The sequence below is a fragment of the Apus apus genome, chromosome 4, assembly GCF_020740795.1.
Source record: "Apus apus isolate bApuApu2 chromosome 4, bApuApu2.pri.cur, whole genome shotgun sequence".
In the NCBI taxonomy this organism is placed as follows: Eukaryota; Metazoa; Chordata; class Aves; order Apodiformes; family Apodidae; genus Apus; species Apus apus.
Window position 1 is genome coordinate 22,047,010 of NC_067285.1, and position 23,429 is coordinate 22,070,438.

General features: G+C 36.3%; 1 protein-coding gene across 3 annotated transcripts in view; it reads left to right on the plus strand.

The window, feature by feature from the left end:
- Positions 1 to 23,429, plus strand: part of VCL (vinculin) — a 60,037-nt gene that overhangs the window by 18,983 nt on the left and 17,625 nt on the right. For 2 of the 3 annotated variants that reach the window (XM_051616384.1, XM_051616385.1), the window contains exons 2-11: positions 1,549 to 1,619; positions 7,752 to 7,902; positions 9,824 to 9,932; positions 12,398 to 12,520; positions 12,778 to 12,938; positions 18,607 to 18,697; positions 19,913 to 20,060; positions 20,748 to 20,901; positions 21,860 to 22,035; positions 23,173 to 23,363. In XM_051616384.1, the coding sequence (XP_051472344.1) occupies positions 1,549 to 1,619; positions 7,752 to 7,902; positions 9,824 to 9,932; positions 12,398 to 12,520; positions 12,778 to 12,938; positions 18,607 to 18,697; positions 19,913 to 20,060; positions 20,748 to 20,901; positions 21,860 to 22,035; positions 23,173 to 23,363 (1,375 nt within the window). Of the gene's footprint in view, positions 1 to 1,548; positions 1,620 to 7,751; positions 7,903 to 9,823; positions 9,933 to 12,397; positions 12,521 to 12,777; positions 12,939 to 18,603; positions 18,698 to 19,912; positions 20,061 to 20,747; positions 20,902 to 21,859; positions 22,036 to 23,172; positions 23,364 to 23,429 lie in introns of all 3 variants that reach the window. The other variant, XM_051616382.1, reaches the window with a different exon arrangement.

Genomic DNA, 23,429 nt, shown 5'->3' on the forward strand with positions numbered 1-23,429 from the left:
GCTATTCCATGGGAACTGTTGCTTCCATGTTAGGGGAAGATTATCTGCCTTGGGTTTCAAATATTCTTACCTCTTAAGAATCCTGGTTTGACGTATACTGGTAGATATAAGTAAAATACAGGTTTCCTAGATGCTTTTTCTGTATTAAGATGAAGCTTGAAAAGCCTTCTGCCTGAAATAGGAAATGTGTAGTTATTACATCTTAAAGAAAAAAAAACCCTTAATTCCCTTAGTATTGAAGTGTGCAGAAGGTAGAATTGGATAAATCTCTACTTTGTGTTATACTGCAGTGTGTCCAAAAATGGTTTAGGTCATGTAAAAATCAGTCTGAAGATACTGGATCTTATTAAAACAAGAAGAAAGAAACAAAACAAAACAAAGCAAAATGCCCATCACCACAAGGCTAAAAGGGAGTGAGCATGGCTGCTAGGGATCCTACAATGGACATAAGAGACAGAAACCTATCATAAAATTGAAGACCTTTAATCTCCTCTCTGCTCTGAACCTTCTGTATTTAGAAATATCTATGTGGCTACCTCTGAGTCTAGTGCTAATAGATGGGGGGGGGGGGGGGGCGGGGAGGAAGCTAGGCTGTGTTTGAACCAAAATACTAGGGCCAATGTACTTTAGTAAGCACCACAATAGGGAGGCACAGTTTTTGGCAAGCAGCATAAATTTGCAAGGAACTTGTGCTTCTGGAAGGCTGTACTGCATTAGAATTGGCAAGTGCTGTGCGTACTGGCACACTATGACTCCTGTCTAAAACTAGCAAGTCTTTAAATATCAGATGATGGGCTTTTCAGGGCTATCTTGTCTAGCTTGAGCAGGCCTGGCAGCTCTTAACACAAACTAGTGTTTGGGTTCAAGACCTTCTGCTTTGTGATGTCTTTCTGAATAGCTTATTCAGCTGGAAAATACAGTGAACAAAAGAGCTGGAAATATTTTGTCAAGTTGGTGATCTCACAGTTCAGAGGGCCAGCTACCAATTATAAAGACTTCTATTGTATAACACAAGAGCTAGTGTATAGAAAACTCCAGATCTTACTCTGTCTTCTTCTTTATTAGCTTCTGCATAATTATTTTTGCCTAAAGGATGGGGTGATCGTGGGGTTTATTCTCAGTAATTAACTATATTTTTCTAATAGGCTAGGTAGAATAGGAAAATGGTAATTTTTTTCCACTTTGAATTTGTTTTCTGGCCTGTGGGAATTAGGAGGGAGGGAAGCTTACAGCATTCACAATGATTAAGTTTTTTACAATTAAGTGCAGCAAACAAATAGTATTGTCTCTATGGAGAGCTGTAAAAGGGACAAGTGTCCCCCCTCAGTTAATTTAGCAAAGATGTTGGCAGGAAACAATATTAAGACTTATAAAACACTAGTTTAACAACAGTATATAATGTTCTCAAAAATAGACACAGCAACAGTAAACCTAGTGAAAGCAACTGTGAGTACAAAGCAGGTTTTATTGTTGCTGTTTTTCTATTTGTTTTTATCTAGGCTTTACAGTGAAATTCTGAGTTTTAAGTATGATTTCATTCTCTTGCAGGTTGGAAAAGAGACTGTGCAGACAACAGAAGACCAGATCTTGAAAAGGGATATGCCACCAGCATTTATCAAGTAAACTAATCTTATTGTAAACCTTGTATTGTAGGTGCAGAAAACTTGTTCCAATGACAAAGCATTGTTACTCATTGTTGCTGTACAGATTAGAAAATGCTCTGATGTTTGAATAGCTCTTTGGGGTCTTGAGGCTGACTTGAGTCAGGAACGACCTTTCTGTCAGCCAGCAGCGACTTTTCCTGTTACATACTTAAATATGCAGAATGTACCTGGGGTACTTCTTCCTTAAAAGTAAAATCAGAGTAACAATACATTGTCTATACATTGCTGTAATTTTGCTTAACGGTGTTAGATAAGATGGTCTTCCCCATGTTTTCTATTTATTTGGTTGGTGAAAAAGCATGAATTTGTCTGTATAGGAATGTGATGCACAATATAATTGCCTGGAGTTCTCAGATATCTGAAGAGCAGTGACTGACGGTTTTAATTCTGTGATTTGGCGTAAAGGACAATGGAGTTTTTCCTTTTGCTGCCATAAGTCTGAGAAGTAATGCATCACTTGGGGTGGAGTTGCCAAGCTTCTTACTGCCAACTGACAAATTTTCACCAAAGGGACTTTGCCCTACAACCTACTGAATGCAGTGATCCCTCCATTAGCATTGTCTCCTCTGTACAGAATGACTGAATTTTTTTACTGTAGTCCCAAACACAGAACAGGCAAATAGGCAAAACAACAATATGTTGAGGCAACAAAGAAAATACTGAAACGGAGAACAGAGATAATGTCTAAAAAGAAAATTTAAGCAGTGAAAAGGGGTTTAGTTTGTTGTATTGCGGGTTGAAAAATAGTAAAAAAGTGCTTAGGACCAGGTGGTATTAGCATAAGAGTTCAAGAATGACATAGCTGAATTATTTGTGAAGTACAGTCTTTTGTGTGAGACAACCTAGTGTGTCAATCAAGGTGATAACTGCTGCCTGAGAAACCTTTTAGGGGAATCTGGGGAACAGGATGTCCTTAGGTCTGATATGCTTTTGGAGCAAATGACTAGGAATATGATATTGAAGAAGAAAATGAACAGATCTCAATGTATATAATTTACTTTGGGTGAATTGACAAGGTTTCTGTGGAGAGAAATTCTGCCACATAAACCTGTTGATGTTCTTAGAAACATCACAGACTTGGACAAGGTAATCCAGATGATTTCTAAACTTCTTGGCAAAGTCTAAAGGCCTTTAAGAAAAGGAAGTATCTGCAGGGTAGTAAGTTGTATGGAAAAGAGAAAATTGAAAGTGAAAGTATAATAACATGTTTAACCCTGACAATGGTAGGAGGAGGTAATCAGTAGAACTGTGGAGACCTCTACTGAGATTGTGCTTTTCACCATGTTCACAAATGCTCAGGAATTCAGGATGAGCTGTGAAATAAAAGTATCTGATGATGACCTGAAGTCTTACACAGGGTAGTGAGATTAATGGGTAACTGAGAAATTACAGCAGGACTTGATTAAACTGAGTGACTTTATATTAGGTGTGGATGAAATTGCTTTGAAAGATGTGAAACTGTGTACATGTGGGAAAGCAGTAGGTCTAGTGTTGCAATGACTGCCTCTGAATTAAACATGAGCAGTAGTGAGCAAGGTCTTAGAGCTGTGATACACTGGTGAGAGCATCCATTATATGTTTAGTTGTTGCCAATTAATAAGCAAGATGTTGTGTTTATCAGCAAAGAATGAGATGCACAAATATCAGTAGATGTTTTTCTCCAACACCTGAAGTACTATGCACCTGTGGTCTTGAAATTTCTGAAAGGTGGTAGTAGAGCTGGAAAAAACTCATAGAAGCACTTTGAAAGCCAAGGTATGGAATTGCTTCTGTATATGGCAAAGCTAAGTAAGATGAAACTCCTCAGCCTGGGAAAAGTGATGGAGAGGATTGTGGCTCTGATAAAGGTCTAAGAAAGTATGAGGTGTATGATAATGAAAACTTGTACTTTTTCTCCTGTGCAAGAACTTGATTTAAGCATTACAGAATCTTAGGGGTTGGAAGGGACCTCAAAAGATCATCCAATCCAACCCTCCTGCCAGAGCAGGATCACCTAGAGCACATCACACAGGAACTTGTCTAGGCAGGTTTTGAATGTCTCCAGCAAAGGAGACTCCACTTCTCTGGGCAGCCTGTTCCAGTGGTCTGTCATTACTTGAAGCTAGTTATTTATAAACCAACAATAGGGAGAGCTGCTCGGTACAGCAAGCTATGTGCTGTTACAGTTCTTTATATAGGTTTAGAAGTGAATAATTAAGTACTGAAAGGAATCTGTTGTGGGTTATCAAATGGACAAACTGCAGGAAATCACGGGCACTGAAAGTAGTTGGAGGATGGGAGAGTGCCCAGAGGAAGTATGTTAAATGCTGTGACCCTGTTCTTAACCTTCATTAGGCAACTACTTCCAGAAACAGAATACTGAGTTAAGTGGGCCTTTGATATAACCCAATACAGTATTTGTTATGCTGTGTTCCTGGTGTGCGATCTCATTTGGGTGTAGAGGGGTTTGATTATTTTTTTTTTAGTGTTTATGTATTCAATTGAGGTCAAAACTTTTTACTTGCTTCTTGAGTTGTACACAAACACGTAATTTTGATTGTGTTCATGTTTTAGGATCTGTAGAGTCTTTAGTTAATTTCCAGCTTCATGTTCATCTGGATAAGTAGGAAATGAAGGAAAAGGTTTTGTGTGTTTTTCGGGTTTTTTTTTAATTGCTATATTGTAACCAGCCTTAGATCAACACTTAGCAGATTGTTGATACATAAATAATTAAACTACTGTAGAAATGTGATAAGTGCTGCTGAATAGTACCATTTTATGCTGGGTGCAAGAAGGTTTTCTGAAGCAGTTCATGACTGCTTCAATTGTGATATAAAAATGGGAAACATAACTATCTGTCACAGTTATTAAACCAACTTTACGTGGTACTTACTTTCCTAGATGCAGTAACTTGAGTTAGGAAAGTTCAAGGGCCTTTATGAATTATAAGTTATTGCATTTGTGGTTTTCTTAATCTGGAGTTTATATAAAAATGAACTAGTACATCTGTTGGGACAAGTGACAGTCACAGATGAGCTGTCGAGATTCCTGCATTTTACTCCATTAAAAGGAGGGTTTACATGTAGGAAGTGAAACAGATTAGGGTTGTGGGGTTTTTTTTCTTGCTTGCAAAGGGGGTTTTTAGGTTTTATAGTGGTAGTTCAGGAATTGGCATTCCTCTCTAAGGGAGTGATGGAGCAGAACATGTACAGACACATGGATGATGGGGTAAGAAGCAGTGTACAAGCACCAGCACTGTCCATATTTTTTCCTATATGGAAGGACCACTAGTCTTTTGGGAACTACTCTTGGTCGATGAGGGAGATGATCTGTTTACTGTTTGTAAAGACTTGGGTTTTGGCTTGCCTAAAGGCTGGCACTGAGGGTGCATAATGGATATATGTGATAGTAATCAGAGTAGTTTTTCAATAGGACTGTGATTGTGCAGCAAAATAATTTTGTTGACTGCTGAGAAGCTACCTTGCATCCCCTTGCTTGCTTACTGACTTAAAGCACATTGGAATTATTGACCTAGAGTTAAAAAATGCTTCTGTATCTTGATTGTCTTAATCACCAGCGAGTACGAGTAACACATAATTTACATCAGATGTTTTTCAATGTGTTCATACTACTTGTTATAATTATCTTGTAAAGATGAAAAAAGCTCTGATCTCTAGGTAAAGAATAGGGTAACACCTTATTTACACTGAGAATAAATAAAAATTTGTCTTAACTTGCACACCCAAACTCATTTAACAAATCAAGCAGTTATGCTACTTTATATTAATGTTATTTTGGTAGCCAAGCTGGAGTTGCATTGCTGGTAACTGAATTAACTAATGTTAATGTAAAATATTTGTTTTTTAATTTATATTTGTAGAACTGCGAGTAATCTAAACTGTAGTAAGTAAATTAATTGCAACTTAAGTGATCAGAAATGGAGTATTATTCAAGTATTGTAAGCATTTTGACAGTCGTTTGGCATTTATGGACAGGCATCTCTGAGAAAAGCAGAGGTCAGTCCTCAAAACTAAAAGAGTATTTAAGCATAAGATCAAAATTTTTCCTTGCATTTCATCAGGAATACACTCACAGGAATAAATCTGTTTGACTACCCAAAATAGTATGGCTGGCAATATTATGAACCTGTGTCTCCTCCACAAAGAAATGGGATGATGCTAACAGTGCTTTATTGTAACCATGCCTCAAAAAAACCCACAACAAACCCAACCTTTTTTAAATAAAGCTGGAGGGTTTTTTAGTTAGCAATATAATACAGGGATTAGAAAATTCACCATAGCAATGAACTTCTATTCAAAGCTTTTGAATGTGCTTGACTCGTGTGATAGAACAAGCACTTCATGACAGTGAGTATCTTTAATGTTTTTTTGGTGTAGTTTGTTTAGTTTTTCTGAATTCAAGTATTGGAAATAATTTTTTCCCCAAATTGTAATGTTTTGTTTGCTGGCATGTATGATCTGCAGGGGATGGAGGGTGATTTTTAACACCACTTCTGTTATTTATGGTGGCTTTTGCATAATACATGTTTATGTTAATTCCTTACTTTACAAATGAAAAAGCCAACCTTGAGATAATTATTAAACAGATGACCATGAAATTGAACTGTAGGAAATTTAATCTTTTTGAGGCTATAGCTCTGAGCTGACTGAATGGGTGATTTGTTTAATCCCTTTCTTGGCAGAATTGAAAAGAATAAATTTGAGAAGCAAGCACGGAAATCAAATGTAGTAAAGTCAGTTCACTTGGATAATGCAACTAAGTACATTGCATAGTAATGAGCAGACGATTCCTACTTTCTGCCTGGAAGTCCTCCTGTATTTTCTTGCTCAGTTATGAATTACCACCATCTGATCATCTGAGCAGATGTGTCACTAAAGAGCAGTTTATGATAAGCTCAGCTGGCCAAATTTGATCTTCCTTAGGGAGCCTTTAGCTGAAAACTTTACTTTATGAAAAAGTATGTTCTCCTGTAATGAGTGTCTTATTACAGTTAAATTTAGATGTAACCACTAAGTTCTGCCATTTGTGTTAAAAAGGAATGTTGGGGAGAAAATAACTGTAGCTTTCCAATAATACTTAAATGAAAGTATGGTAAGAGTATGTCCAAGTGGTCACAGAAAATGGGCTATATGACAAGCATGAAAAAGTTGAGATAAGAAGAGATAATAGTGCTTGAATACGAAACTTTAATGTTAGTTGGAACCTTGTGTAACTTGAATGACCACTTGGCACTAATAGGCATAGCAGCTATGTATTACACTACACTTATATTTCTGTCAAAAAAATGGAAGAGAATGGAAGGAAAGTCACAGTGCAGTCAATAACTACAGTTGTGAGTAGCATAGCCAATATGGAAGTGAAATCTGAATTCTGTGTTTCTTTAAGCTGTCATGAAGTAATGACAATATAAAAACACCCAAGAAGTTGTCTATGTTCCAATTATTGATATTGTAAAATTGTTGTGTTAAATTGGCTTGATAGAACTTAATTTCAAAGCTCATTTGCTTTTTGTAGTACCTTCTGTGTTACTGTAATGACATAATGTAATATGTTGCAAAGCTTTCTTTTGTTTTTAAGTCTGGAATTTCAAGCTGCCTTTCAAGCTCATACCTTAGATTTAAATCTTGTGGCAATTTAAAGTGCTGTTTCTGTTGTGAGTGTTAACCAAGTGTTTTGGCTTTCTTAATACTATGTTCTTTTGTCTTAATGTGGCTGTTACAGGTTAGCAATTACTTTGGTTGTGAAGTGCTAAAGGAATAACTGTCCCCTGTCCATGTCATTAAGAATGAAAGGCGTTTCACTGTGAGACATTTCCTAAATGACACTGTATTGACTGCTAAACATGGGATACTTCAAACGTTCCCTAGTTTGGAAGATTTCATGTCTTCTGAAAATTTGTGTTGTACAGCTGCTTGTTACTTTCTTATTAAAAGATACACAATAAATACTCTTGCTTTTTAAATTGTAAAGGTATAAAATGATGAGTTTTCTTGCAGTGCTTTAGGTAGTAAAGTTAAAAACGAATCCAGCATTTTCTCAAGTCTGACAAAGTAATCAGCAAGTTTGCTCTAATGACTTTCCCCACAGAGTGGAGAATGCCTGCACTAAACTTGTTCGGGCAGCCCAGATGCTGCAAGCAGATCCTTACTCAGTACCAGCTCGTGACTATCTGATTGATGGATCAAGAGGCATCCTTTCTGGAACATCAGACTTACTTCTGACATTTGATGAAGCAGAGGTAGGAATCCCAACATGAGTGACATAAGTATCGATACAATAGTATTTTAATATAAATGTCCACCTAACTGAATTAGCTAATTGAAACTATTGAGTAGATGAATCTGTGTTTGATCATTTTAGCTTGATTGGAAGCATATTTTGCTTTCCTTTCTGTCAGAAAGAACTTAGACTTGTTGCTGTGTTCTGTTAAGAGCATCTTTGTATGATAGAATATTTAAGCACTGCCTGTGATTTTTTCCTCAAAAAGGCCAGATCTCATCAAACCTGTTGACGCTTTTGTGCATTCCCTTCACTATACCCATTACTGATCCTTACTTTATCTGTATCCTTTCACTGAAAAGCCCTAGGACTTTTCCTAACAAGTCTGACTCACTAGCTGTGGCAATTTAATTGGCCTTGGGGCATGGGAGTTAGTGTGAATTGGGACAGTCTCACTGGTCAGCCAGAAGTGTGTTCTGATAGATGTAACAGTTGCTATATTTTGGCTGCTATACAAGCCAAAACGTGGCTCAAAGGTGCTGTTGGTCTGTCCTCATTCAGATGGACAAAAAAGCCAGAGTTGCAAGGAAACTTGAAGGAGGTGTTGAGTGATTTGTATTTCAATATTTTTTGTTACGAGTCTTACTCTTGTGATCTTCCTGGTAATGTGGAGTCTTGTTTCTAAATAGTAAATGTCCTGCTGCTGTGAGGAAGTGAAGCTCACACTGTTCGCAATGTTGATGTTAATTCTAAATTTTACCCATGTCACAATACACTAATCTATGAAATTGTGTTACTCTTCCTGCTGTTCCTAGTAGGGTAACATGGCATTCTTGTCTCTCACTTAATCAGCTCATGGTACTGTTAGCATGATCCTCTGAAATGAGAAGAATGCTATGGGATTTCTTGATGGCATTTGTAATTACTCATGATTTTAAGTGGCTTTTAATAGATACTACCTAGTGTTATAGAACAGAATTGCAATGAAGTTAATAATTGCTTTTAATCTCTCTGCTGCCAGTCTTTAGGAAATGAATTTACTCCTGTGGAGTTAATGCTTCATTGAACTAGTCTGGCAACAGGATGTTAACCAAGAGATAAACTTTAGTCTGCAATAATTGACTTTTCACAACTACAAAAGTTGACACATCTCTATCCTACTATGTTTCAAGATAAAGGAATTTGGAACAAAACTGAAATGAGTTTTAGTGGAAGCTGTACTGTTCCAGGAACTGAACACTGTATGTGGTTGAATTAAATGTTAATTACTTATTCTTCAATGACAGTTGTATGTGATTTTGTCAGAAGTAATGTGGTTCAGGAAGTTAGAAGATTAGCCAACAGAGAACTTGGTTTTTGAATCAAATATGAAGAGAAAATTTAAGCTGAGGCAGATGTCCAGAGGTAAATGAAGTACAGTCTTCACAGATATATCTAGAAAGTTTGAGATGTTGGATCTACATTTCCCAGTGGAATGCTGGATAATGCTTTATCCATAGGTAAAGCTGTTTGGTGAATAATATTTCCTTTGAAAACTTGGAGTCTGCTTTCTATATAATTTAGCTTTGTGATGTAAGTGAAATATTTTATTTTGATGAAATTGCAATGAAAAACTTGAAGCATGCCAGCATAGTTAAATGGACTTCCTTATAACCTGTTTTCTCAGTGCTATCCCTTGTTTATCACACAAAGTGAAAACAATGGAAGTACTAGTTTGCATTTTTTGAGTAGTGCAATGCTGATTAAATGTTGTCTGTGTCAGTACAGCACCTGTGAGTAATGGCATTGTGTATAACTTAATCAGTATCCCAGACCTTTGTCATTGCCCATGCATCATGTTAGCAAATGCTATACCTATTCTGTTCTAATAATAGGCTTGCATTTCTAATTCAAATGGTACTTAGCTTCATCTAATAAATGATGGAATGTTCCTTTTTCAGGTCCGTAAAATCATCCGTGTCTGCAAAGGAATATTGGAATATCTGACTGTGGCAGAAGTAGTAGAGACTATGGAGGATTTGGTGACATACACAAAGAATCTAGGGCCAGGTTGGATTTGCTTCAGTCTTAGCATAAACTTGAGTGTATTTTTTTTCCCTACCTATTTTCCCCCAGCACCTTCCTCACCCAAGTTTCAATAATGTTAAAGCAGTTATTTTGACTGTGTCTGCTGGAAAGAGTTTTAAGGTACAGGGTGAATGCTGACTGTTTTCTGATTCACATTCTCCCTTAAGAATGCAGAAGAGTCAGATGTTGATAAACGATACGTACTACGCAGGTGATATGTACTGTACTTTTCCTACACTCTATTGTGGGAGAAGCAAGCATTAGTAAGAGGAAAACAAAAAAAATTAAAAAGCTGTGTAATTAAGCTAGCATAACTATAAAGTTCATTAGGCTGATAAAATGTCTGTATTAACGGTGATGGTTAGCCTAGTAGGAATTTCTGGGAGTACTATAAGCCACATGTCATATCTGAATCTTAAGGCAGTTGCAGGAAGAGCTGTCTTGGAATATAATACAAAAGCTCAGCTGTTACAGAAGTTATTACTTTAGTGATTTGATATTCCTTCACTACTTCTTTCTTCATTTTGTTAACTCATACTTTCACTGATGGAAGTAAGTGATTGATAAGTGGAGGACTGGAGTTGCTATAGAGGAAACATACTATTAATCTGTAATTTACTACTACGAATGCTTCAGTTTCAGCAAGTGTGAAGTAGTTTAGGTATTTAACAAAATCATTCTATAAAAAAATATGTTTTAGTGGTTATGTAGGAAGATAGTGAAACTAAAGTTACACTTAACTAAAGAGTGCCTGTATAAACAGAACAGGAATCTAGGATTTTATATAAATAAGAGTACGTATGTAGTATAAGAGTAACTAGCTCATAAACGACTAGCAGCCCTCATTTCACAGAGCATGTTTGTAGATGATCCTGTTTTTATTTTACATGTGTATACTTTACCATGTTTCTAGATATGAAAAATAAGTTCCATATGAAGATAGAGGGTTCTCTAAACTTTTTTTATGCTCCATAACAAGTTAGCTTCAATGGAATAGATTTTGCCTGATTTAGAACAGGCAGGAAATGATGAAGCCAAAAGGGCCATCTTCTCTTTCCATGGAACTTGTTCTTTGATTTGGTGTATACAATTTCAGTTTCTCTGTGGTAATTGTCTTTAAAATGGAAGTTTCCCCAAACTTAAGTTGATTCTATTTGGCTCAGTCACAAGCATTTGGGACTTCCCATTGAACTTCACAGGCACTACTTGTCATACTGTGTGTATGATGTAGGTAAAAGGTATTGGGCAAGTGTTTTAATTTCTTAAACTGAGATGTAGGCTTGTACCTTGACTGCAAACTATCTTTGCTAAAATCATGCTGTTCTGGATAACTAGCTCTTCTGCTTCTGGCATGCTCCAGAAGCACGGTCTTTGTGCTAAATGCTGCTCAACACTTAGAACCCACGTCGCTGAAAATTTATATGCCTGGAGTCCTTGATCCCTTCAGCTGCATCAATGAGCAGCTGAATTTATGTTAATGAGAGCACTATTTAAGTAACAGGAATGTGAGCATGTACACTTAAAACCTGTATGCACATTTCTGAATTTATATTGTAAGTAGAGAGGAGAACATGATTACCCATGTGGGCTTTAGTAATGTAAAATGAAGGGTGGTTCTGTACAATTTACCTCTCTATGCTGTTGATGTGGGGATTCTACTAGTTTTCTGTGTTGTCATGAAAGCTCTTAAGCTTTTTGTTATATTAAGATGCCCAAGATGCTAACAAGCAGAAGAGTAATTCAGCCAAAAGGTATACACCTTCCTTCCAGTTTTATCCACTGTAGGAGAGTGAGAAAAAGATCACAACAGCACCAATTGAAATTAGCTTAAGTTTTTATGAAGCTGCCTTGGAAGTTTGTGCATGTGCTGTGTAGTAAACCTCACAAGCCTTAGCTGTTTAAATTAAGTATGTTCTAGAATAAATGTAATTCTTTCTATACTTGAAGAGCTGAAATATTTCTGAAATACTGAAATATTTCTAGCAGAGTGGAAATATAAATAGATACATTTCTTGAACTCTGGTAGAAACAAACTCAAAAAACGCTCATGTTTCCTTTTTCTGCTATTCACACTTAAGGCTTTGATCAAGTCTTAACAAAAAAGGAAAAAAATACTCTGTAAATCAGCTTCCAGAGTTAACAAGGTGTTTTAATATCCTAAAGCAGTCATTTCAGGTATTTTCCTATTTTATTGTTGGGTTTTTAAATCAAGAATTTTTATGAGTCCATTTTAGTTAGCATAGTGGCCAGGTTTTGTGTCAGTGGCTTCTCTGAAGCATCTGTAATGTGTTTTAAGTAATAGCTGCTTATAAAAAAATTAAGTTTTAAACATCAGTACAGGTGTCATAACTTACTACACTTTCTTTTTGTTTAGACAGCTCAACTGTTGCAAATCAGTCTTAATATCCTGTTTCTTTATTACCATGTTAAATTACTTTAATCTTTAGGAATGACTAAGATGGCCAAAATGATTGATGAGAGACAACAGGAACTAACTCATCAGGAGCACAGAGTTATGCTGGTAAACTCCATGAACACAGTAAAGGAGCTTTTGCCAGTACTTATCTCAGGTATTGTTTGCTTTAATTTTTTAATACCAATCTGAATTATTGTATCTCTGGTTCAAAATATACAGTGTCTTACATGTTTTAAAAATAAATCTTTGTTTCTGTATTTATTGCAGATAACAGTGCTTCTTGTATTAAAAATAGTCTTTTTTGAGATAAAATTATCAATGCAAAAGGAAATGTACAATGTGGAAAATGCAGTAGGAGGTCACCTTGAGTTTTTATAATAACTTGCAGGTACCTTTTTCTAATTTTTACAGCTATGAAGATTTTTGTAACCACGAAAAATTCTAAAACCCAGGGAATAGAAGAGGCCTTGAAAAATCGCAATTTCACAGTAGAGAAAATGAGTGCTGAGATAAATGAAATAATCCGTGTATTACAACTAACTTCCTGGGATGAAGATGCCTGGGCAAGCAAGGTAAGTTTCACACCTGTGTTTGTATATAGTAGTCTAATGTTTATCTACTGTTATACGTTTATAAACTTGTGTTTTTGAGAATGTTGAAATATGTATTTGTGCATCAGTTTTTTAATGCTCTGTAATCACATTGTATAATCTTTTCAAGGTCAAAAAACATCTTTAGAGATGATTGCATTAATGTATCTTACAAAATTAGTTTTTTCACACTAACCTAAGTTAAAGGTGTGTGGCATTTGAAGGTAGCTCAGTGGTTTACTGCAACTGAATGGTCAGATAACTTAAATTTGTTCATTGTTTAATTTTGGCATGATTAGGAAATCATTGGAATATAGCTTATTCCTCTTGGAGAAAGGTTTTTTTTTTTTCATATAGCTACCCTACATAATCAGAGAAAGGATAGTTATACAAGTAATTGCTCTATACATCAAACTGGTCTTTTAGCTAGGCATTCTTAAGTGAGACCGAGATTTTTCTCCTAGATGCTAGTAGAAAATCAAGGCTGTTGTCATGTATCTTGTACAAAAGGCTTGAAGATGAGAAGTTGTAGTCCATTTTGGGGGATCCCTCCTTGAACACCACTTCTCCCTTTTCCCCCACCCCAGTTTTAGTCTGGACATGGCGGTAACTTTCAAATATTTGCCTTGTGTCAAAGAAGCGTATGTTAGACTGAACAGCCTTTGTGGATAAGCATGATGTCTGCAAAGCTGCTATATGGACAGTATTGGTTCTTTACAACTCGGTGTTAAGCTGTGTGACTGGAACTACGTACCTGCAGTTAAGTTGTGCTTTTAAATTACACACACTGAAGATACTGAAATGTCCAGCAGATCATAAAGCAGGTCTGACAAAGAATCACACAAGTGGTGTTGTGGCCTTAAGAAAAAACGTAGCTGCAAAACTGAAATTCCTGCCAGTTTGAGTACCTTTAAGTTACTTGCTCAAGGATTTTTTTAAAGGGTTAGGACTGTGAGCAACATGTAACTGTAAATAGAGTTAAAGAAAATATTGAGACCTGAAGCCAGACTTAATAACAAATGAAATCTTGCAGAAAAACTAACATTGATGTGATCTAGGCATTAAAATCACTAGGATTAAAATCACCCTTAGTTTGCCTTTTGCATTATTTTGTCACCCTTACTTCCTTATTATGACTACTTCATGCATCTTTGTTTTTGTTCTCCTGTTTATTACCCTTTTCTCACCTGTAGAAGGTAAGCTTTCTTTAGCACGCTACACCTCTACCTTGTACTAAAACCAAAAAAGCATGTATATGGGATTTTGTGCTGTGTGCAGACTGTGCTGTGCATCTTCTTGTGTGCCAGCTGTGACACCATACACTTAAAAGGATCTTACTAGCTCTGTCTAGAATTGGCTGTCACTAAAAGAATGGTAATTGCAAGCTGACCTGTGTTAAGACTCTTCTTCCAAGTCTGTTTAGAGTTAGCCCAAGATTTTAAAGCACATTCTTTCTGAATTGTTTTGGTGTAAATTTATGTTACTAGTCTCTGTAGCTACAAATAAAGGGTCCAGTCATGCAGGAACAAGCTTTCTGCATGCCCAGAAAGCTTTATTAAATCAGGAATTTTGTGTGTTCTGTAGTATTTCACTAGCAGCCTTCCTTCACTTTAACTGGTTCATGTTCTTCAGGTCAAAGCTTAAAGCCTTCTCTTGTATCTTTTCAATTCATTTTTTATTTTTGTATTTAAGCATTCCTGTATTTTACAAGATGTAAATAGTTTTATTTTACAGAAACTTGGATTTTTTTGTGGTAAAATGTGTCTGTTGCAAAAAGTTGGCATATCAGCAGTATTTCCAAATAGAAAATATTGGTCATTATTTGTAATGCATAAATATGTTGTGTAGACTAGTATAATTGAAGTATAATTCTGTTCTGAGTTGAGAACTTGCTAATGGTATTTGTCTTTTTCACTTAATGTATGTTCATAATTTGGAATTGTGGCATTGGGCATCAACCAAACAGTGGTAATAAAGAAATCTGAGTTGAAAAATACAGTGGGAACAAAAAGCAGGATCTAGTTGGTGAATGGCCACTTATTACAGACCTATTCTGGTATTTGCAGAAATAACTAACTGTTCAAGTACTGCTTTTCTGGGAGGGAGAAGGAGGAGCTTGTAAATTCTATTTGAAATTACTTTTGCACTTGTCTGGAGTTCAAGGGAAAGATATTTTCCCCATGCTTTTCTGGAGCAAACTAAGGTGTGTTTGGTAATGCACAACCTTAAACTTTTATCTGTGTTGTACATGCTATTGTTCATGTTGGAGTTTATTTTATGCTTATTCTTCTATCTTGAATTGTTTATATGTTGCATCACAAAATGTACCTAGAGATAGTGAAGGATGGACAAGTGTATAGAGCTGAAGTTGAAGGCTTCTTGTGAACTTTTTGGTTGCTCTTCCTAGACACTGAAATGCACATAACTGTTACAGGATTGCAGTAATCTCTGCCTGCAACAAGACTGGGATTTTTTAAATAGTGTGCTGATTTAGAGTTGAAATGCTGGGCAAATACTTGTTTTACAAAATCTTAGAGAGAAAAAAATGTCTATTTTTTTCCTCCTTTGTACCTTTTTCCTTGAACTTGTTTTACAGAATAGTTCAGCTTTCTATTGTATGTTTTTATTGTTTGTTTTTAAATAAATTTGAAATAATAATCAAGCCAGGTATCTTCCACTTCGATAGAATGGAGGCAGTTAAAACTTTAGGAAGCTGAGAAGTATATAGTATCTTGCAGGATTGAACCCTGGATAGTGATTAAGCTACCTGTTGTGCAAAAAGACTGGCTTAGCCTATTTCCTTCAACATTGCCTTATTAGGCCACTTAATTGAGCCAGAGGTTGTCTTATATTGAACAGGGGAGTGTGTAGGTTTTATTTTGCCCCTTTACAAAAGTGCCTATGCCACCTCCTCTGTGAATAATCTAAAAACTCTTGGTAGTGGCAGAAGTTATGTGTGAAGGTATCTTGAATAAGTTCCTAAAGTTAATTTGCTGTACGATTCGCAGAAAGCCAACTTGCAGTTTTCCCTTCAGACAATGGTGCCTTAGTTGTTTGACTTGATTAAGTTGTTTATCTCTTCAGAAAAGGTAATAGCACTGCTTTTGTTAATAAAATTACTTTTGCCAACAGGGGACCTGTGAAGGGAGGAGGGGAAGAATCCTTTGCTGACAAATCGATTCTAGACCATTTTGCAGGGTAGCTGTAGGATTTTTTTCTTGGTGGCAATTGATACTCTGCTGGCGATGAGTACAATTTTAAATAAATTTAGCTGTTGAGGAAGGAGCAAGGCATGTAAACAACTTGCAAAGCCAGGGATATCAAGACACTTTCAAACAGTAAGATGTTGAGCAAATTCCTGTGTTTTGTTTAAATCGAGTATTTCTACTTTAGTTTTCCTGCTTAATCGCCTGAATTGATGGATATGTCCAGACATTTCAGAATTGCTACACCTTTGTTTCTTGCCAAGTGTCTGACACTAGACACAGCTGTGGCAGAAACAAAAGTGCAGCACCAACAAAGCTAGTTAAGGATGTGTTTTAATTACCTGTTTAAAAATTACTCTAGTCATTGCAAGGACAACTCCCTATCAGGCTAAACCTGGGAGGGATTTCTTGCGGTGGTAATTCCAGCTGTGAAGGTGAGAAATCTGTGCTTTTAGAGCAGTGGTCCTGAAACACTTTGACTGCTATTCTAGGATTTAACAAGATTTTTTTAAAAAAGGAAAGGGTACTTTGCAAACCTGAGTGCAGCAATGTAGTTACATGGGCATCACATGACAAAAGACGAAAAATAGATCCTGTTCTTGGTTGGCTAGTGCTAGCAATTACAAAACTGTGAGTGTAGAAGCTAAAATACCTTGGATTTGGTCCCCTGCTGGAACTTTATATGGAGAGGCTTCTTCACAATTTTGCTGAAACTGCAACTCTGCAGACAGCTGAGACAACACAAAAGCCAGTGTCAGTAAAAAGGGAAAGGCAATGACAGTTTTCCCAGCACTCAGCCATCCCACACCTATCATCTATCTCATCAACACATGAAGCAACATCTGTTGCCTTTTTAAAAATTCAGTTACCTCTTTGTTTCAAATTCTTTCTGGTTAGACCATTTGTTCCAAACTACAGTAGCTTCAGCCCATATAAAAAAAATAAACAGAAAACTGTTAACACCTATCTTCAGAGCTGTAAAACTTACCTTCAGAAAGGCTTTTATAGATATTTGAATACTTAAATGATCATTTATATTTGTCTTGTATCATACATTGAATTCTCAAAGTATGGAGAAGATGACTTAATATAATGTGCCCATCTCCCACCCCTAGCTGCATATCCTACCCTTTAACATTTTTTCAAACAGGTCCAGACCTAAGCTCTGAGACCCAGTTACTAGATTTGAGAACCAATCATCCAGGTGAAAATGATTCTGCTTTGGGTGCTCTCTCTCAGGCTGTGCTTCAGGAATCCTTAAAAATATCCAGCAGTGTCACATGACTTTTTAGAAAGTTGCTTGCTGAATTTTTTTTGCTACTTTGTAGCATCTTAGGAATAGCTGTCAGACCAACATGCCGAATAGAATAAAAATGCCAAAATGTTTACAGTAATATATCTTTGAATGCAGAATGAACTCCATAAAAATGTGGCAGTTCTTGAGTGTTGTCAGGATATCACATTCTGTACTAGATACTGATCATTGATGCTGATAGGCTCATCTTGATAAGAGTTGGACATGGGAAGTCCAATTCAGTTTATAACATGACAGCCAGGCATCTTTTCATCATGTGTATACTAATCATGGGATGTCAAAGGAATTTTCCGTGGCATATGTATTAAAAAGCTATTTTGGCTTTTCACCAACTTTCTACTTAATGTACTTGATAGTTTTTTCACTGTCTTTTCATTTGCATAAGATAGAAAACTTCTGGCCTCTAGTGGAGAGATGACACAAGAACAAGTAACAGAGTATGAAGACAAGTGGGCTTTGGATGGTTTTATCTTCACTAGTCAGAGGTGCTGGGTAATAGCAGGATAGTAGTAAAAGAAGCAGCTTCTCTGATGCTCCTGGCAGAGGGGGTGTGAGTTTAAAACAACCACATGTGAATGTGTGCTTGTCTCCTAAGACATGGAACTCCATCTTTGAGAACTGCAGGAAATAGCTGGCAGTTGATTATTCTGCGATAGTAGCTGTTAGACTTTAAGCAGCAGAACAGGTGAAAAACACAGATGTGCAGCCTCTTACACTGAAGCAAGTAGTAAAATTCACTGGCCTATTTCCATTTTTTAAAAGTTTTACTGCATTGTTACAGCTTTTCTCTGTGCTCTGATATAAATTATAGGGGAAAAAAATAGAACTAACTCCAAGATGTGTGCTCATTAGAACTCTTGAATTCAGAAAATAAAATACTAGTGAATGAAGGAATAGAAAAATCACTAAAATTGCATGCATTTTTTCTGCATTTTGAGTGAAATAAAATTGTCTGCATTAATTGGAAATAAGTGAGTATGACCTGTTGGAAAATGGGGTTTGAGCTGCTTATATGGGTGTGTTTCTGTAAGCAGATTGTGCTTTATAAAACTTCTGTCTGCTTTGGCTGTGTTGACTATTTGTGCTTTGATTGTTTGAGAATAATTTTGGTTTTATCTCTTTTGTAAAGGATACTGAAGCCATGAAAAGAGCTTTAGCCTTAATAGATTCAAAGATGAATCAGGCAAAAGGTTGGCTGAGAGATCCAAATGCACCTCCAGGTAATAAAAAAAACCAACCAAACAAGAAACAGTTTGGTTTTTAAAGGTCTGAATAATTCCATTGTTTAAGACAAAAGTGCATTTAAGCATTAATAACCCATACATGGTGGATCATTCTGTAGGACCCTGTATTTATTCCTTTCTTTAGATGCTGGAGATGGAACAACCTGTGTCTAATGATCAGGACAGCTTTGCTTCTTTTTGATTGTCAAAATATAATATACTCTGTATAACATACAAGAGCATTTCACTGGTAAAAACACAAACCCATGAATTGCATTGAAGATTATTTAATTGCAGTGGTTACTAATGCTTAAAATACTCCCTTTTGTGTTTTCATATTTGTGCAGCTTAAAATTTTCCTAACACAAGCTCAGAGTGGTTTTCTTTCAATTTCTGTATAAAGTTTTTTACATAAAAATATGCCATAATACTGTAATTACAGTCACCTTCATATAGATTGTAATTTAGTCATCTTTAAAGTTGTGCCGTTTTATGTGTCTTAAAAGCAAATAAAACTGGATAGTAGCCTGTTTCATTTGGGATTTGAAAGACTGCCTCAGAAGTTGAAGCCAAAATAATACAGTTGTGCAAGTTGGAAGTGAGTTGTTATCTGGGGAGCTGCTGCTTATACTACTTCTGATCTCCTTCCCCTTGCCACTCTCAATTCCAGAAACCACAAAGTTCTTTGCAAATCCATCTTTCATTGGCACTGACAATTAATGAAATGAACTATTAAAAAAATTCCTAGCTAAGGACAAATGCAAAGATACCTGTAGAATGTCCTGCAAAGCAGATGATAGTGCAGGATCAGGGTGGGTTGCAAGTAAAAAGAATATTGTTCTTGCATCCTCTTTTGCCAAAATCAAGACACATGTGCAACTGGCTGAAGTTGAGGCTACATTAATATTGCCGTGTTGCTCTTTCCCTTCTCAGCCTGAATTGCGTACTCTATAAATTGAGTATTTATGGAAATTAAGCTATGATAGCAGAATTATTAAATTATTTGAAATACATGGCACATAATACACAATAAGGTTATGCTATATTCTTTTGGAAATACTGTCCCATTATAACTAGCACATTGGGTGTGTCTCATAGTTTTTGATATATGTATCCTCACAGCTGAACCTAATGTTGGATATGAGATTAGCAGTTTACTTGTACATGTCAAGGAGTGTCTTGTTTGTTTCCTTAACTGATTCTGTGTCTTAGGGGATGCTGGTGAGCAAGCAATAAGGCAGATCCTTGATGAAGCTGGAAAAGCAGGAGAGCTGTGTGCAGGCAAAGAACGCAGAGAAATTCTGGGAACATGTAAAACACTGGGCCAGATGACTGATCAACTGGCTGACCTCCGAGCAAGGTAAACCTATTATTTTTCTTGGACAGTTCTCCATTTCTATTAAAACACTTCCTAATGTTTCTTAACCTGTAGGAAAGCAGGCCAGTAACTGTGTTTTACCCTTTTTACTTCAGTCCCTTCTGATAAGAATAATGTTTTAATATGTGAAATATTAAATTTAAAACATGATGAGCAAAGCTGGTCACATAGATAATTCAGAGTTTGTTTAATGTCAGACACTTAACTTGCCTCCAAATTAAGCAGAGTTGAATTATTAAACTCTACTGTTAAGTCTGTCCTCCAAAGAGGATATACCCCAATTACTGTAGCTCCTGCAGCTTCTGACTGATGTGCAGCAATCTATAAATGAGTAGATACCAGGCCTTGCCCTGGGTATTCAATGGAACCCTCAAACAGCCTTACTTTGTGACACTTCTGAGTATTCTAGATGTCAAATCCTGGAAAGGGGAAAATAGACTCTCAGTTTTAAACTCTTCTTGTTGTGGTGTTTCTCCTCAGTTGTTGTCCTTTTTTTTCTTTTTTTTTTTTTTTTTTTTTCCCCCCCAGGGGAAAAAAATCTGATTAAATACTGTATCGCTTGAAATAATTGCTGGGAGTGCTCATAAACAGTTTTTGTTGTGTCTCCATTAGAAAAGAGCTTTTTTCAATCCAGAGCTGAATCTGTGATGCTCTTCTTGTCTTGGGCAGAGGACAGGGTGCTACACCCATGGCTATGCAGAAAGCACAGCAGGTGTCACAAGGTCTGGATTTGCTCACTGCCAAAGTGGAGAATGCAGCCCGCAAATTGGAGGCCATGACCAACTCTAAGCAGGCAATTGCAAAGAAGATTGATGCTGCCCAGGTACCACTAATGATTTAATAAATACTACAGAACACAATTACATTAGAGCTGACTATTGTATTTCTTTCCAAACACAAAGCAGTTATTTGTTAAGAAGATAGAGGGGATATTTGATTTTATAAAGGAAAATCTTCAGTAATTTAAAGGGTGCTGTGAGTTTTATTAAAGCTTATGACATTTTTTCATAATTCTTTTTAGCATTGCTAAAAATCTCAAGGTTATGAAATTAAAGAGAAAAAGCCCTTAATTTGGACATAAGCTGATTTTATTAAAACAGTTTCTGGCAGCGCATATTTGCCGGTGGGTAAAATCAGCGCCCTTTCCTTGGGCTCGGGAAGTGGACTTCGGGGTTTAGCATTACATGTTCATGACAAATGTAAGACAATGTTGGTGAAAATATTTTTCCTATAAATCAATCCTTTTATTTTTTTTTAACTCTTAATCTTCCTCAATGGTCAGCCTATTACCCAGTGATTAAGATGTTGGTCAAATACTGAACCTTCTATGTATACTTTATCTAAGTGTATGTGTATATATTTACAATACTAATGTATATTTTTAAGTATATTTCAAAATAAATTATTATGAGACTTTTTAGAAAGAGCTCTTTAGGGTGCCACACTGTGCATAAGAGCACCTGTCAGAATTTTTTTCTGAAAGTCAGGTGAGTTTCTAAAGCCGATACTTAAAATTTACTTCTGAAAATATTGTTGGCAGGTATTGGAGGGAAGGAGATAATGACAAATCCTTGGGTAGATTTCATCGGATTTGAAATCTTTTTCAAAACAGAAAATCTGACAATAGAACAGCTTCATGGTATCTAATAAACAAAATGTCTTTCAAAACTTTATTTAATACTTTTTAAAAGCTTTATTGGTATTTATTTTTTGTTTAACAAGTGTCTATAGAAATAATATTACTGTTGATCCTCACTTGTACACAACTTCTTTGTATTAAGAATTGGCTTGCAGATCCTAATGGGGGCAGTGAAGGAGAAGAACACATTAGGGGAATTATGGCTGAAGCAAGGAAAGTTGCAGAATTATGTGAGGAACCTAAAGAAAGAGATGATATCCTTCGTTCCTTGGGTGAAATCTCTGCTTTGACAGCTAAGCTGTCAGATCTGCGACGACAGTATGTATTAGTTTTATCACCATTAATTTATTTGAATTACTTTAATTTGCAGTTCTAAGTGCTGAATGAAATCAGAATATAGATTATTTTTCTTCAAGAACAGGGAATGGGCATATTGTACTTTTGAGTTGCTATCCTGCCTTTAGTAAAAACTGAATGCAAAGAATTGTTCATGTCCAGGGGTGGGGGGAAGCTAACATTTTAACATCCTTTAAAAAACTTAGTTTATAAATAGAGCATCCTTTTTAATGCTTCAACCTAACTATTTCTGTCTCAAAATCCAACTGGTATTATCTTCCTCAAAAAAAGAGTAGAGTTGTATTACCTAGAAAATATTTACTTTATACTGCCTATGGAATATTTGACAGCCAAACTAAAGCCTAAAGTGAGTTCCTTTATACTGTCCAAGTGCTTCAAAGGAACAGGAAAATGTGGAATTTAAGTTTTATTTGCTGACAAATGTCATCAGTGTTTAAGCAGTTTGCTGAATGGCAAGACAAAATATCTACTACTTGAATTAGTGTCGGTGCTCTAAGTTGTTACTGCAAACTATAAAAAACCTTGTAACTTTAAGAAATTGTATTTCTGTATCTCTTTCGTGAATAGGATACTTGAGAGTGGAAGTGAAGAAACAGTTATTATATAAACTGTGGTCTTAATCTATGACCAGTTGCAATATGGAGATAAATATTTTTATTTCTTCATTAGTTAGACACTTGATCTTACTCATATTTTCATTGAGATTGAGCTGCTGTGGGTCTTAACATGATACCTCTTCATGTTTACACCTAGCCTTGGGCCTGTTGCTGCTTACTTTCCTGCTTGTCATCTGTCTGGCATTATTTTAGTTGCTTATAAGACAGCCATGGGTATGGGAAATGCAAGTCATAGCTGAGTAATCAATGACAGTACTATGCCCTTTCCCACCTCAGTACTGTGTTGGATGTATGTTGTACCCAGGTACCACAGCAGAGAAGTGTGAGGTGGAGATTTACAGATGACAGATCTGCATTATTCTGAAATTCAAGTGCTAATTTTAACCTTACTTAACAAGATGAAGTACCTTTCATTGTTCCTGCTGAATTTGGATCTAGCTATGAGTGATCTTTATATGACTATACCTTCTTTAATTTTTAGTGGGAAAGGTGACTCTCCTGAGGCCCGTACATTGGCTAAGCAAATAGCTACATCACTTCAGAACTTGCAGTCCAAAACAAACAGGGCTGTAGCGAATACAAGGCCGGTTAAGGCAGCTGTTCATTTGGAGGGCAAGATTGAGCAAGCTCAAAGGTGGATAGACAATCCTACAGTTGCTGATCGGGGAGTAGGTAAGTGTTTGTGTGTGCTCTTCCCTCCACAGTTTTATGATTAAACATGTTAGTAATTTTTAAGAC